General features: G+C 43.4%; 1 protein-coding gene across 1 annotated transcript in view; it reads right to left on the bottom strand.

Moving 5' to 3' along the window:
• The window catches only part of OBSCN (obscurin, cytoskeletal calmodulin and titin-interacting RhoGEF), a 181,967-nt gene that overhangs the window by 141,254 nt on the left and 26,709 nt on the right, over positions 1 to 14,004 (bottom strand). The window contains exons 8-11 of the mRNA XM_039726425.1: positions 10,727 to 10,999; positions 6,977 to 7,252; positions 5,864 to 6,136; positions 1,020 to 1,295 (exon numbers count right to left, since the gene is read on the bottom strand). Coding sequence (XP_039582359.1) covers positions 1,020 to 1,295; positions 5,864 to 6,136; positions 6,977 to 7,252; positions 10,727 to 10,999 — 1,098 coding nt within the window. The remainder of the gene's footprint in view (positions 1 to 1,019; positions 1,296 to 5,863; positions 6,137 to 6,976; positions 7,253 to 10,726; positions 11,000 to 14,004) is intronic.

Genomic DNA, 14,004 nt, shown 5'->3' with positions numbered 1-14,004 from the left:
AAGCAATTTCTTGGAATATTTCACAGCCAAGGGTCATTTAGCTCCTGGCAGGAATAGTAAGACATCTCAAAAAATTGAGATCTCAATAACACAACAGAAAAAAAAAAAAATTGCTGTTTACAATCTGCTGCTGATACTGCAAATGACAAAACATATTCCAGCCTCTAAATCAGATAAAATGGAATTGCAAGATTAACAAGGAAGGGATTCTACAATGGCTCTTCGCTTTCAAGAAGTTCAGTGTACAAGAATCACCCTTTGGGATTGCAGGAATGGAAGAGATCATCAATTATATCTATTATATTTATAACTGCAACTGTTAGACCTGCTAAGAATGAGACAGAGCTTGCACCATGCTAAAGCCAAATATTCCATTTCCACAAATCCAGGCAACCAAGCACAGAAAATCAGGTGAACCCTGCAGGCTGCAACAAAACCCAGACTATTGCAAATGAGTCATGGCAGAGTAGTTATTTCTATTATTCCTGTATTGGCCTCTACTGAATTCTCACAAAGAACAAGGATGTCAAGATTAACAGCTGTCTGGAATATCAAGGTGAAAAGAGCTGGTTTCCTCATTTCCTGCTTCTGAGAACAGTTCTAGCATTTCCATCCATTTGACAAAGGCCATAACATAAAGGTTTCCTCTATAATAAACTATATTTTGGAAAGGAGCTTTCACAAGAGAGAGCTTGCACTCGGATTTGCTGTGCCCTTTGATTACTCCAGTAATTACAGCATTCTCAGTTTGCTATCAGTGCATCTCCCCAAGATTCCCAGGGAAATTCCCCAGTGGTCTTCACCCTGACCTGAATTTGGGGCTACAGAAATCCACTGCATATTCAGCTTCCAAAAAAACAGACAGCTCCAACAGCATGAACAGAATTTCATGAGCAAACCAACACCAGTTAAGTGCTGGCTCGGTCACTGCCTGTTGAGATGGAGCTTGACAAGCCATATAACTTTCTCCTCCTTCAGTTTTTCAGGATGTAAAACAGGGATGCAGCACATTCTCTCACCTTTGACATCAATCCTGAAGGTGAGTTTTTGGCCAGCAGCCTCACAGGTGTACTCCCCTGCATCTTTCTTCTCCACCTGACCCACCACCAGGCGACGCGATTTGCCCTCGCACTCCACCTTGAACTTCTTGCTGGAGGTGATGAGTTTCCCATCCTTGTACCACTTCACCTCCGTTTTCTCCTGGGCCACCTCGCAGCTCAGCGTGGCATTTTCTGACACTGCAGCCTTCACCTCTTTCTGCACCTTCTCCTTGTTCGTAAACACAACTTCTGGCTCTGAAATAGGGAAACATAACGGGGAAAATATATAATATGTAAATATCTTCTGTCAAGAAGTTCTTACTTGTGTGAGGTGTAGATGCTCTTTAGGATCTTGGACTTGGCAGTGCTGGTTTCACCATTGGGCATGATGATTTTACAGGTCTTTTCCAACATAAATAATTCAGTATTAAATTCTTGCAAGTAACACAGCTTTGCAGTTTTATTTATTGAATAAAACTATGTACCCTCAAAATATAGTCCATGTAATTATCATCCCTCTCTAACTTGTCCTCATGAACAGTTCAACCATCCCATTTGTAAATTTCTTACAATTAATATTAAAATGAATGAATATAAAGATAAAAATCTCTCTTGTGTCTTCATGATATTTCTACTCCCCACACTTGGAATGAGCCAAATACAGCACAATGGTGAGTTGCCACCTCCACTATCACATTATCTAGAGGATTTTACCAGGTATTTTAGATCAAAATTGGGTGTTGCTCAGAAAATACCTTGTAACCCCATCCCAAAGACATGACAAAGACACAGTTCTAATATGGAAAAGCACTTGACAAACTTATACATAAAACTAGCATATAAAATTTGAAGTGTACTTTTATTTCCTAGAAAATATGTGATTTTCCAGCAAACTGGTCTCCTGACAGGAGGGTGCAGCCATGGGGAATTCAGGCTGTGCTCCCAGAGAACAAGAGACAGGGTGAGAGGGAACAGCCTCAGGCTGGGCCAGGGGAGGCTCAGGTTGGACATCAGCAGGAATTTCTCCATGGAAAGGATGCTCAGGCCTTGGAAGGGGCTGTCCAGGAAGGTTTGGAGTCCCCATCCCTGGAGGTGTCCAAGGAATATCTGGACATGGCATTTAGTGCTCTGGGCTGGGGACAAGGTTGGGCACAGCTGGAACTCGATGGTCTGGGAGGCTTTTCCAGCCTCAGTGATTCTGTGACCTCGGGGATGCTGAGCCACTTCCATCCCCTGTGCTGCTGCCTTCCTCTCCTCAGTCACCCCCTGCAGTCTCCTGGAGCCATCCTTGGCTCCTCCTGGATGACTTTCTCCTGTCTCCATCACATCTGTGCTCTGAGCAGCAGCAGCTGCCTGGGAGGGTGAGGAGAAGGGATCAATTCAGGTCGAGTTCCTCCACTGCTGACAGTGGCACCACAAGTGGCCCTGGGCCACATCAGAGCCTTGCTAAGAGTATTGCACAGTCCACAGAAAGAGAGAACTCCTGCAGGGAGCAACACAGAGCAGAAATCTGTTGGAATGTTGGGGGACACAAGACAGATAATGGACTTTGGACCTGGTTAACGTAGGAGATTTGATAACAGGATGCCTTGGCAAAAGCAAATGGAACTTTGAAAATTAGACCTAGATTGCAAGAAGATTAAATCAAACAGGTTTACTGGAAAAAGAAAATCCCATTGAACTCTGCAAGCAAGAGATGCTGTTATATGCATAAGTTTGTGTATGTGATTTTAACCTAATCATTGTAGTACACATTACTAGTGTCCCTGAAATAGTATATAAGCATTTGTATCCCACAATAAAATTGGATTCTGATCACCGAGTCAGTCTCCCCGTCTCTCTCCATTGCCAGCAAGAATCTAGCTTAGGGGCTCTGAATTTGAGCTCCTCTGTTTATATTGGCTGCAGAAGGGGTGTGAGGAGATGCTGTTGTCATTTAGAAGGCACATGGTCTGTGCTGGGTGATGCAAAGCTCCTCAAAGGGACATGCCAGCAGCATTTTGATATCTGAAAGGGCTTGAGCAGACACAAAACTTTGCATTCAAAACTGATTGCAAAAATATTAATATTTAACTCCCATCTACAACTCTGAGTGTGAATATGCTGAGTGCATTCAATAGGTTATAAAACAAGTCTGTGTTAATGAGGGCTGTATTTAAAATGCCAGGTTAGCAGAGCAGGAATATTCCAGACCCATCTCACTTGTCCTTTACATTCCTGACCTTTCATATAAATCATTTTTATACTGATAGGAAGTGTGACTAAAACTTTTAGTCAGCTTCCAAAGTGATTTACACCAGTTGATAATTTCTTTTAGAAACTTGTTTTAAATTTAATCAACTATTCAGTGAAGATGACATTTCCAACCTTAAATGAAACTGGTCAGTGGAAATTAGGAAAAACATTTTCAGGACACAAAACGTTCACTGATTTAAAACATGATTTCCACTGCATATCCTGAATCCTGAAATTTCAGAATCACTTATTTTTCTGCATGTCTAACTCAGTCCCAAGGTCAGTGAAGATGACATTTCCAACCTTAAATGAAACTGGTCAGTGGAAATTAGGAAAAACATTTTCAGGACACAAAATGTTCACTGATTTAAAACATGATTTCCACTGCATATCCTGAATCCTGAAATTTCAGAATCACTTATTTTTCTGCATGTCCAAATCAGTCCCAAGGTGTGCAGCAGCTGATTTATTTTTTTTTAACCCAAAAACTACAGTAGCATCCCAAAACCCAACACTGAGCATCTAACCCTCAACCTGTCCTTAAACAGGGAAAGCTTTGTGCTACCAGTGGGGCACAGGAACCCTGAAAATCTTTCCAAGTGCAATGGCACCGGGATAAATGAAGACCCAGAAATCCGCTGCACCTTGGGATAAACCAGCAAGAGAAGGATTTCTGCTGCAGAAGAGCCAACCACTCCGAGTACGCATAATCCCTCCTGACTTTCACACTGGATCATTTTCCAGCCAGTGCTGGGCTCGCACCTCGTGTTACAGCTGCTCCCATGGGCAATACAGCAACGGTAGCTAAGGCAGGTGATGGCACAGGGCAGGGGTCACATTACCCCGTGCCACCACGAGGTCACCTCGCTGGAAAGAGAGCTGGAAACCTCTCTGAGGCAGACAGCCCCCTTGGAGAGAGAAGTTCATGTGCGAAACACCAAATTTTTGTTTTCTGAGTACACCTCTGCAGCAATGTATGAACCAGGTGCCAGCAGCAAAAAAATTTGGTTTATAACAATTTTGCCTGGAGAAGCTGTGGCTGCCCCTGGATCCCTGGAAGTGCTCCAGGCCAGGCTGGTTGGGGCTTGGAACAGCCTGGGATGGTGGGAGGTGTCCCTGCCCATGCCAGGGGGTGGGAACAAGATGATCTTTAAGGTCCCTTCCAACTCAAATTACTCTGTACTTTTATGATGGTCCATCAATGTCCATACTGAATTTTCTCTGGAGGACACCTCTCAAATCTATACTTAATTATCCTTCCTTCCTTACCTATCCCTACACTGAAACTGGCAGCTCCCTCAGCCAAAGAATGAGATACACAAAGAATGAAAAAGAGCCAAAATGCCCCAGCTCACAGCCTGGATACCCCACACAGAGTGGAGGCAATAGATTCCCAGCACAGTTGTGCCTCTACGCTGCTGATAAAATGCCAAACCTCCGCTTGGTGCTATAAAAAAAAAAAAAAACAGAGGTGAAAATTGCTTCTCTGTTCTGATCATATCTGCATATGAAACCAGAATTTTAATATTAAAAAAGAGGGATACAGTGGAGTGCTATAAAAATTAAAACAAACAAACCCTTTCTTAACATCAAATTCAGAAATGATCACTCAGGGTGTAGCTGCTGTCCATGTCTGCCTGGAGCCTGAGATAAAATTCACCACATGTCTTGTAAAAATATACTGAGACCAAAGAAATCACAGAATCATTTAGGCTGGAAAAAACTTGGAAGATCATTGTGTCCAACTGTTCCCCCAGCACTGCCAGGTCCCCAAGTGCCACATCCACACAGTTTTTAAATCCATCCAGGGATGGGGACTCCACCACTTCCTGGGCAGCCTGTTCCAATGCCTGACAACCTTTTAGATAAGAATTTTTTTCTAATATTGAACCTAAGTCTCTGAGGTTGAGACCATTCACCCTTCTCCTACCATTTGCAAAAAAAGAGGAAGGAAAACTGTGATTGTCATGGAAGAATACCAATAACAGGAGGAGGAAAACCAGTACTAGTGATCAAATTTGAAGAGTTTTTGGAACCAAGTGCCACATCCACACAGTTTTTAAATCCATCCAGGGATGGGGACTCCACCACTTCCCTGGGCAGCCTGTTCCAATGCCTGAGACAACATTTTTGGTTAAGAACATTTTTCTAATATCATACCTAAACCTCTGGTGGAACCTGAGACCATTCACTCTTGTCCTACCACTTGCAAAAAAAAGAGGAAGGAAAACAGTGATTTCCATGGAAGAATTCCCGCAACAGGAGGAGGAAAACCAGTACTGGTGATCAAATAGGAGGAGATTTTTAATACAGTGCCTGCTATTGAGAAATATATTTGAATATATTGAGAAATCTTGTTCACTTCCTCAGCTGAAGGAGATATACAGGGAGGTGAGGAGCTGACATCAGGATATGAACAGGTCAGCTCCAGATCTGCCCAGTCCTACACAACCTCACTGAACCAGCAGCTCAGACCAGCACCAGAAAGTACTTTAACAGATTTTCTAATATTGCATCAGAGAAAATGGGGGGAAACACCCACATGCAAAGAAAAGCCAATGAAATGCAACCCAAAATCTGTCTCCCACCTTTGACATCAATCTTGAAGGTGAGTTTTTGGTCAGCAGCCTCGCAGGTGTACTCCCCTGCATCTTTCTTCTCCACCTGACCCACCACCAGACGACGCGATTTGCCCTCGCACTCCACCTTGAACTTCTTGCTGGAGGTGATGAGTTTCCCATCCTTGTACCACTTCACCTCCGTTTTCTCCTGGGCCACCTCACAGTTCAGCGTGGCATTTTCTGACACTGCAGCCTTCACCTCTTTCTGCACCTTCTCCTTGTTTGTAAACACTTCTGTCTCTGTAAGGAAACCCCAACAGTTACATGCGGCTTTTTGCAGTCGTTGTCTCTGGTGTTTAATGAAGTTTCTCCCATTTACACTGCACTTGCCCCCACAGGTAACATCATGATGTGCAAGAAAGCACCTTCATCTCTGTCTTGCTAAGAGGTGAATAGGAATGGGAATTTGATGGGAATTCTGGGGTAATGTTAGGAACTCACAGTTTTAGGACAGATTTAAATGTAGGACTTGGAGCACCAACTTCTTTGCTGAGCCCTCCTCCCTCTTTCCAAGATTCCAATGAGAGAGAAGGGAACAGCACCTGTAACCTCATGTCCATGAACCATTGCTCTTTTTTTGCCTATTTGGGACAATTCCATTGTTCTCCATCTAATCAAGGAATCATGGAATGGTTTGTTGGAAGGGATCTTAAAGATGATCACAGTCCAACTCACCTGCCATGGGCAGGTTCCACTAGACCACATTGCTCCAAGCCCCATCCAATGTTTAAGGGATGGAATCTAATCAGAGCTCTTCAAAACACCTTCCCCTTTATCCATCCCTCTGCTATCCATCCCTCACACTATTTTCCCATGGGAGTTTTTCTGCAGACACAGCAGCTAATTGTGAGAGCAGAAGGAATTTCCATCCTTTCCTATGATTTTTTTTTTTAATTGTGGTCACAACCTCATGGATGCAGAACCATGTGTATAAAATATTGTTATGAACGTGCCAAGAAAAATCAAGTATGATGGCTGAGATCTTTCACCCTGGGGAGATTGTGAGATGATCCTCTGGACTCAAGGCACCACTGGAAATGGAATTCTCCTTTACCTTTGGAATTCCTGGCACTTCCTCACCTCTGACTTTGACTTGGAATGTTGTTCTGTCGTCCTTTGTCTCACAGGTGTAGCTGCCTTGGTCTTGCTTTGTCACCTTCTTGATGATGAGCTTGCGTTGTGTCCCCTGGCAGACGATTGTTGTCCTCTGGTCCTGCTTCACCTCAGTCTGATCCTTCCTCCACACCACGGCCCCGCCCGCAGCTGACACCTCACACAGCAGCTCCAGGCTCTCAGAAGGACTGACTGACACTTCTGGAGTCGTTTTGGGCTTGTTGACAAAAGTAACAGCTTCATCTGGAGTGGGAAAGAGAAAACGGTTTGTGCCTTGGTGCAGGTTTATCTGCACAACGTTGGGATGCAGTGGTTATTGATCATAATTCCATTATCACACACAGCTGATGCCTCTCTGACAGATGGTGCAAACCCCTCTGATCTTCAGATAATTGCTCTCAATTACAGTGAAATCCCCTTCATCTGCCCTACATCCTCCTGGATCTTTCAAATCAAACTGAGACGCCCTCAAGCTGTTCACACTTCCTTTACCACTCCTTGATTCTGAAGTCAAGCAAGCTCTGGGGGATATGTGTTGATGTCTGAGGGCAGAAACAGCTTTGAAAAGACCTGGGAAGTCTCAGAAAATCTAGTTAGAGGCGATGAGGAGCCTTTTTTTAATGTTTCTGAGCCCATTCCTGCAGCTCCTTGTTCACAGTACCAATCCTACTGGACTGATTCTCCAGGCCAGGGCACATATGGGATAATCTCACTGATAAAATATTATCCAAGTTAGGAAAAAGCTCTGAGCAACCTGGTCTAGTGGAAGACATCCCTGCCCATGGCAGGGAGTTGGAAGGAGATGGTTTTTAAGGTCTTTCCAACCTAAACCATTCCATATTTCTATGAATATAGGAGTCAATAATCTCATATCTTTTGGTTGAAACTGATCTTCTCAGCAGAGAACTCAGAACTGCTCATACACACTCAGTTGAAGTTTCTGCATGGATAGCTCAGCTATTCTATGAATATAGGAGTCAATAATCTCATATCTTTTGGTTGAAACTGATCTTCTCAGCAGAGAACTCAGAACTGCTCATACAACTCAGTAGAGGTTTCTGCATGGATAGCTCAGCTTAAACCCTGCTGGCAGCACAGATATGGGCTGTGCAAACACAGGATATTTGTCGTGTAGGCAGCAACAATACAATATTTTTATCAATTAAGACTCTTTGTAAAGTTAAAAATCAAAGACGCCTGTCTTTGAAGGCAGACAAGTGAAGACAGAGAACTTAGTGTAAAATGTGAGCAAACCTCAACACAGCCTGTCCCTAAGCCAAGGAGCAATATCTGATGGGCACATCAGGTGTTTCAGAGCCTTTGTTCCACCAGGGCAGCCCTGGGCTGAAGGGCAGGCTGAGGGCTGTCACTGGGAGCCAGCCTCAGCTCAGTATTGCATTTCCTTTAGCAGCAACTGCTGCTTTCCATCACTGAGTACCCCAAGGACAATTGCCATGCCAGGCAAGTATTTTAATTAAAATTTGGACTCATTAGGACTGATGTAGCCTTCAACAATTATCTGACCCAAGGAGGATGGTCCCTCCAGAATCCTGCTGTTCAGGGTTATTGGGGTGTCTCATGACCCTCAAGGCAGGCTGATCCCCTGCCCTGAGACCATCCCCTGAGTGTGCAGCTTCTCAGCACTCTGGAAAATGTTTATGGTGATGCCTAAAAAAAGGAGGAAACTGCCCTGCCTAAGGTGTTGTCACCTGGCTGTAACCCAGTCCTTGCTCACCAAAAATTTGTGGGGATAAAACATAGCATAACAACTTCAAACTGCCAGAGGGTAGGGTTAGATGGGGTATTAAGAATAAATTTTTCTCTGGGAGGGTGGTGAGGCCCTGGCACAGGTTTCCAGAGAAGCTGTGGCTGCCCTGGATCCCTGGAAGTGTTCAAGGCCATGTTGGACAGAGCTTGGAGCACCCTGGGATGGTGGAAGGCGTCCCTGCCATGGCAGAGATTTCTACAGCTGTCATTTATATTGCAGTAATTTTGGAGATAGTGACTTTTTTGGTACATAATATTCTTTTATCTTTGGGGTTTGCTACATGAATATTCTGAAAATATGTCTATTTTAACATGCTTCTAAAATCCCAGGAAAAACACATTTCCAGTAATATGAAGCACTTATAATGGAGACCTCAGAGGTATCATATTTTAGGTATGCACAAATGGAATTGGAAATGTTCTCTTGGCTCTACTTAATTAATTTTTCCTAGTTGACTTGTATTATGCATATATACCAACTAATTAGTTTCTCACTTTAGTCAGTTTTTATGGGGTTGGACAGGGCTTGGAGCAGCCTGGGATAGTGGAAGGTGTCCCTGCCCATGGCAGGGGGTGGCACTGGATGAGCTTCAAGCTCCCAACCCAAACCTTTCTGTGATTCTAGGATTTAGCAGACACCAGTTTTCTTTGGTGTGATAGGAGTTACAGGTGAGATGCACACAACCTACCTGTGGCCAGCACAAAGTTTATATTGAGCTCAGACAATCCTCTGTACACGATGCTCAGACAAAAGCACAACCAGAATACTTCTAAAGTACAGCTTTGACAGCTCTAATCAGACAGTATAAATCAGATTGCACAAAGTGCCTTTTGAGGGGTCAGTTTGGGCAGAGCCTGGTTTCAGACCAGTTTTTCAATGAGTAAAGTCAGGGGCTGGGAATTACACGCCAAGAGAAATTGCATGATGTTGGATTCTCAGAAGAGAACTGGAGGTGAGATGCAGAGTGAATACCTGAGCAAACACCAGCTGGAAACTGGAAGCACTCCCTCCAGCTCACTAAATCCTGCAGCAATCCCTCCAGACAAGTGCTGTCCTAAATTAATCAGCTTTGCTGAGTCTTTAGTTAGCTCATCACAGCATCACAGTAACCTGGATATTCTGTTACAGGTCACAAGCACTCAGTTGTGACTTCTCTTGAATTGCATTGTACTGCAGATATGCCAGGAGAAGCTTTCGGGAGAGTTTCAATCTTAAATTTAGGAACAGGTTAAAAATTAAGCTCCAGGCACAAGCCAGAAAATCTCATTTAGAAGAAAAGTTCCCACAAGCATGAAACTTGAATCAGTTCAATTTCACAGATATTGAATTTCACTGGTGAGTTCTTGTGTCATTTTATCCTCTGGCTCCATCCTGGGCTGGAATGCAGTGGTGACAAGCATTTCTCTTCTGGGTTTGGCCTGACCACCACGTGCTTTGTGTGATGGGCACGTGACACTGGCTGGTGGAGTCACAGCACCCAGGGAGCAATCCCTGAGATCAGAGTGTCCTTTGGGAATAGCAGGAGATGTTTAGCTCTCAAAATCAGGAATTAAACTTGTCAAAGGAGGCCACATGGCTCTCACAGCAGGGCTTTGAACCCCTGACTGAGGTGGTCCTAAGATGATGCACAGGCTGAGATGAAAGAATAGAGGCCAGATGTGGCTGCCAGCTGTTCAGCCAGCATTGTTTTTGGGTTGTGCTCCAGCCCTGGGAAAAGCTTGAGCTGACTCAGATAAATCACAGCATCATTGTATTTATTTGTCCATACTCTGGGTTTGCACCAGGATCATAACAAGGGTCAGAATCTCAGAGCAAGGGTCAGAATCTCTCAAAGTGTTATGCAACCTTGGCCCAAAAATCTGTCAGTTTGTAAGGTAGGACAAGTCTAAAGAACAAAATCCTGCGTTTCTCACACAGACTCTGACCCCATACTTGCAGTTCAAACTTACCTGAGACTTTTAAATCAAAAGTAAGGCTGTCATCCCCAATTTTGCAGGTGTAAGTTCCTTCATCTTCTTTTGTCACAGCCGAAGCCACAAGCTTGTGCAGTTTTCCTTTGTCTTCCATGGTGAATTTCTTGCTGGCTGTGATCTCCTTCCCATCTTTGTACCACTTCACCATGATGTTGGCCTCGGAGGTCTCAGACACAAACTCAGCCTGTTTCCCAGCAATGGCCTTGACAACTCCTCCAGTTTTCTCTTTGTTTACAAAGTTTGCAAGTGCTGAAACAAAACAGGGACACAGCTCTGGTAAAGAATTCTGTGCACAGCAGTAAAAATGTACATTGACATCTACATTGGGTATTCATTTATGATATGACAAAATATATTTATTTAATTATGGATCTAATCACTGGATTGCAAAGCAGAAGCAGACAAATTTCCAACTATATTCCTGATTTGTGTCCAAAAAGCACAGCATGTAGATGGCACAAGAGGGTGAGTAAAGGAGAAGAAGCCCCAGGAAACAGAGCTTTAAAATAATATTTTAAAGGGAGGTGAGAAAAGAAATAAACTGAAGGTAAAGCCAGGAAGGTTATTCAATCACTATATTGTAGCTACCTGGCAAGTAAATTGACTCTAGAAGTGGTTAAAATGTAACCTAGATAAATTAAATTACATAAAATTAATAACCTATGTGGATACCTCACAGGACCAAAATGAAAAGAAATTTATTCCTGGAAATTAACTGGAGCACAGAAAATAAACAATAAATCTGGCATCATATTAACGTGGAGTGAAATAATTGAGTCACCAATTGCCTCAAAGCAAAAGATTAAAATCCACACCAATATCCAAACTGAAACCACAGGGGAAGGGAGAGATGAGTTCATTCATCCCTTTCGCTTCCACAGAAAACCACAGTGAAAAATACAACCAGAGCAGCCCAAAGGAGATGTCTCAGATGTCCCTTGTCACCAAGGGAGGTCATGTGTCAGAGGGTGCCTGGCAGTGGAGCCCAGGGCAGTGCAGGGACTGCAGTGACAAATGGCAAGTGCATTTCTGGCTGGTTTGGGCAGGGGGCCCAGGCAGTGACACAGTGGCCACGGCTTGGCACAGTGGCCCCTCAGCAGCCACGTGATGCCCACATGCCATTTACAGCTGACCTGCTCCTCAAATGATTCCCTGTGGCTGATAAAAGGTGCAGATGCTGGAAGGTAAAATGTTGATACAGCATTTGTGAGGCTCATCCCACAAGGATGAGAGGTACCAAAGGTGATTCACCAGGAATCAAGCTGTAAGCAGCAGGCTTTAAATCACAGCTTGTCAACGCAGATTTTAAAATAATAACATTGATCACTCATTTGATAGGCACACCACATTGAAAACCACATGGAAACATCCATCAAGTAACTCAAGTAAATGTGGGCAGAACTGTCAGCATGAAAAATTATGCTAAAGAGGCAGAGCAAGAGAGGAACAAAAATCAAAATCAAGAGCAGGTGCCAGTTGTAGACAGAAATTCCTCTCTATATAGATTTAGTCACTTTTTTTTTTTCAGCTCTCTCAAGTTTGCTCCTTGAAATGACTGAAAAAGTTGTCAAATGAGAAAAAAAAAAACAAACAGTACATGCTCAGGCTTTGTGGTTTCTACAGAGATCAAGGAGGGTGAGGTGCCAGCAGAACACGATGATTAAACACCTCTGACTCACTCTGTGCAGGAGCTGTGATTATGCCTGGGAGGAAGGTGAGGGTGAGCTGTGGGACAAACATGGAACTCAAATGTCTTTACAGGGTGAACTTGCCAGTTCAAAGAAAAAATAGGTTCTGAAATCCCCCCAGTCTTGTTGGAAACAATATAAAGTTTAAATTTTTTATATAACTTCAGTCAGGGGTTTTTGTTCACCTTTACCCTGGGGGAAAGGAATTGAAATTTCTTTTCACAGGACTGTATCACCACTTGAGGCCTGATGAGTTTAACACCTCAACAGACTGGGGTTAGCACAGGAGATATAAAAAAAGCTAACAACCATTAATGAACATCAACTCCAGACAGCACCCCTGGCATGGCTGAAGACACCTGGTCTCAGAAAAGATCAATAAAAGAACAAAAAATGAGAACCTAATTAATATTGAAGGCAAGGGGATCAATAACCAATAGGAAACCAAATACTAAACACTGCAGAATTTGGGACCAATGAACATTGAACCAATTGATTTCTCTGGGTTTTGCTTGTATAAGTAAATGAAAAAATCTAGTTAACATCATGTGTGATGGCATGATTTCCTCTGCACAACCCGGGCAATGTGTGAATTAAATTATTTCTGTTGCATATCCTGGCCAGAAATAAAGTGATGCCTTGATTCTCTAACACTGAAAAATGTTGTTGAAGAGTTTTTGTTTTTCCCTCACTTTCACTGAAAGTCTGACAACAGGCTGGACTGTCTTGGAGTGAGACTTTGTGCTCTGAACCTCAGCAGATATCTGATGATCCATGTGAGGAAGAGTCTGGGGATAGACTGGGGATTTTAGGCAAAACCTAGTCCCCTTCAAGGCAGAGACAGCTTTGCTCTAGTTCATAAAATCCTGCACAGATGGGTAGGTTTGCAAGAAGGAGGCTTAATGCTGTTGGTTTCAGGGCAAAGGTAGAGACTGCCATGAAAGGAAGAACAGCCAAAAAAAATAGAGCAGCTGTGAAAGAGTGCTGGTTAAGAAACACCAAAACAAAGTTTTTCTACACATCTGAGCACCTTGTAAACAGGAAGGGGTTAATCCATCCAGCATGCCTGTAAAGGTCTTTTCTCTTATCCACCACAGTATTGACAGAAACAAACAAAAAAATTGACAAACAAATAAAAAAAATTTGAATTTTAAAAACCTAAATCCCACAATGCCAAGATGATCTTGTACAATCAGAACTGAAATCTTTCTTCAATGACTTGTCTGATGACTGTCCCACATAGCAAGTGTGGGACAGACACAGAATCCTGTGTCATGTCCTGCCTCCTGGGCTGGATTTCTTCATCTCAAGAGCACTTTTCCCTACCCACCACTCATCCTCATGAAATTACACAAAATTCCCTGGAATATGAAGATGCCAATTGGAGTGAAAGCACAGCTCTTACCTGGCCAGCTGCTGAATTCCCCAGCACTACTGAAACTCAGTCCACAAGTTCAAGGTTGTGGGAGGAAGAAGAGGGAGATGAGTTCATTCATCCCTTTCGCTTCCACAGAAAACCACAGTGAAAAATACAACCAGAGCAGCCCAAAGGAGATGTCTCAGATG

Source organism: Passer montanus, unplaced genomic scaffold, assembly GCF_014805655.1.
Source record: "Passer montanus isolate IOZ18808 unplaced genomic scaffold, ASM1480565v1 scaffold59, whole genome shotgun sequence".
Classification (NCBI taxonomy): domain Eukaryota; kingdom Metazoa; phylum Chordata; class Aves; order Passeriformes; family Passeridae; genus Passer; species Passer montanus.
Note: the sequence above shows the minus strand (reverse complement) of the source record. Positions and strands in the feature narration are given on the sequence as shown.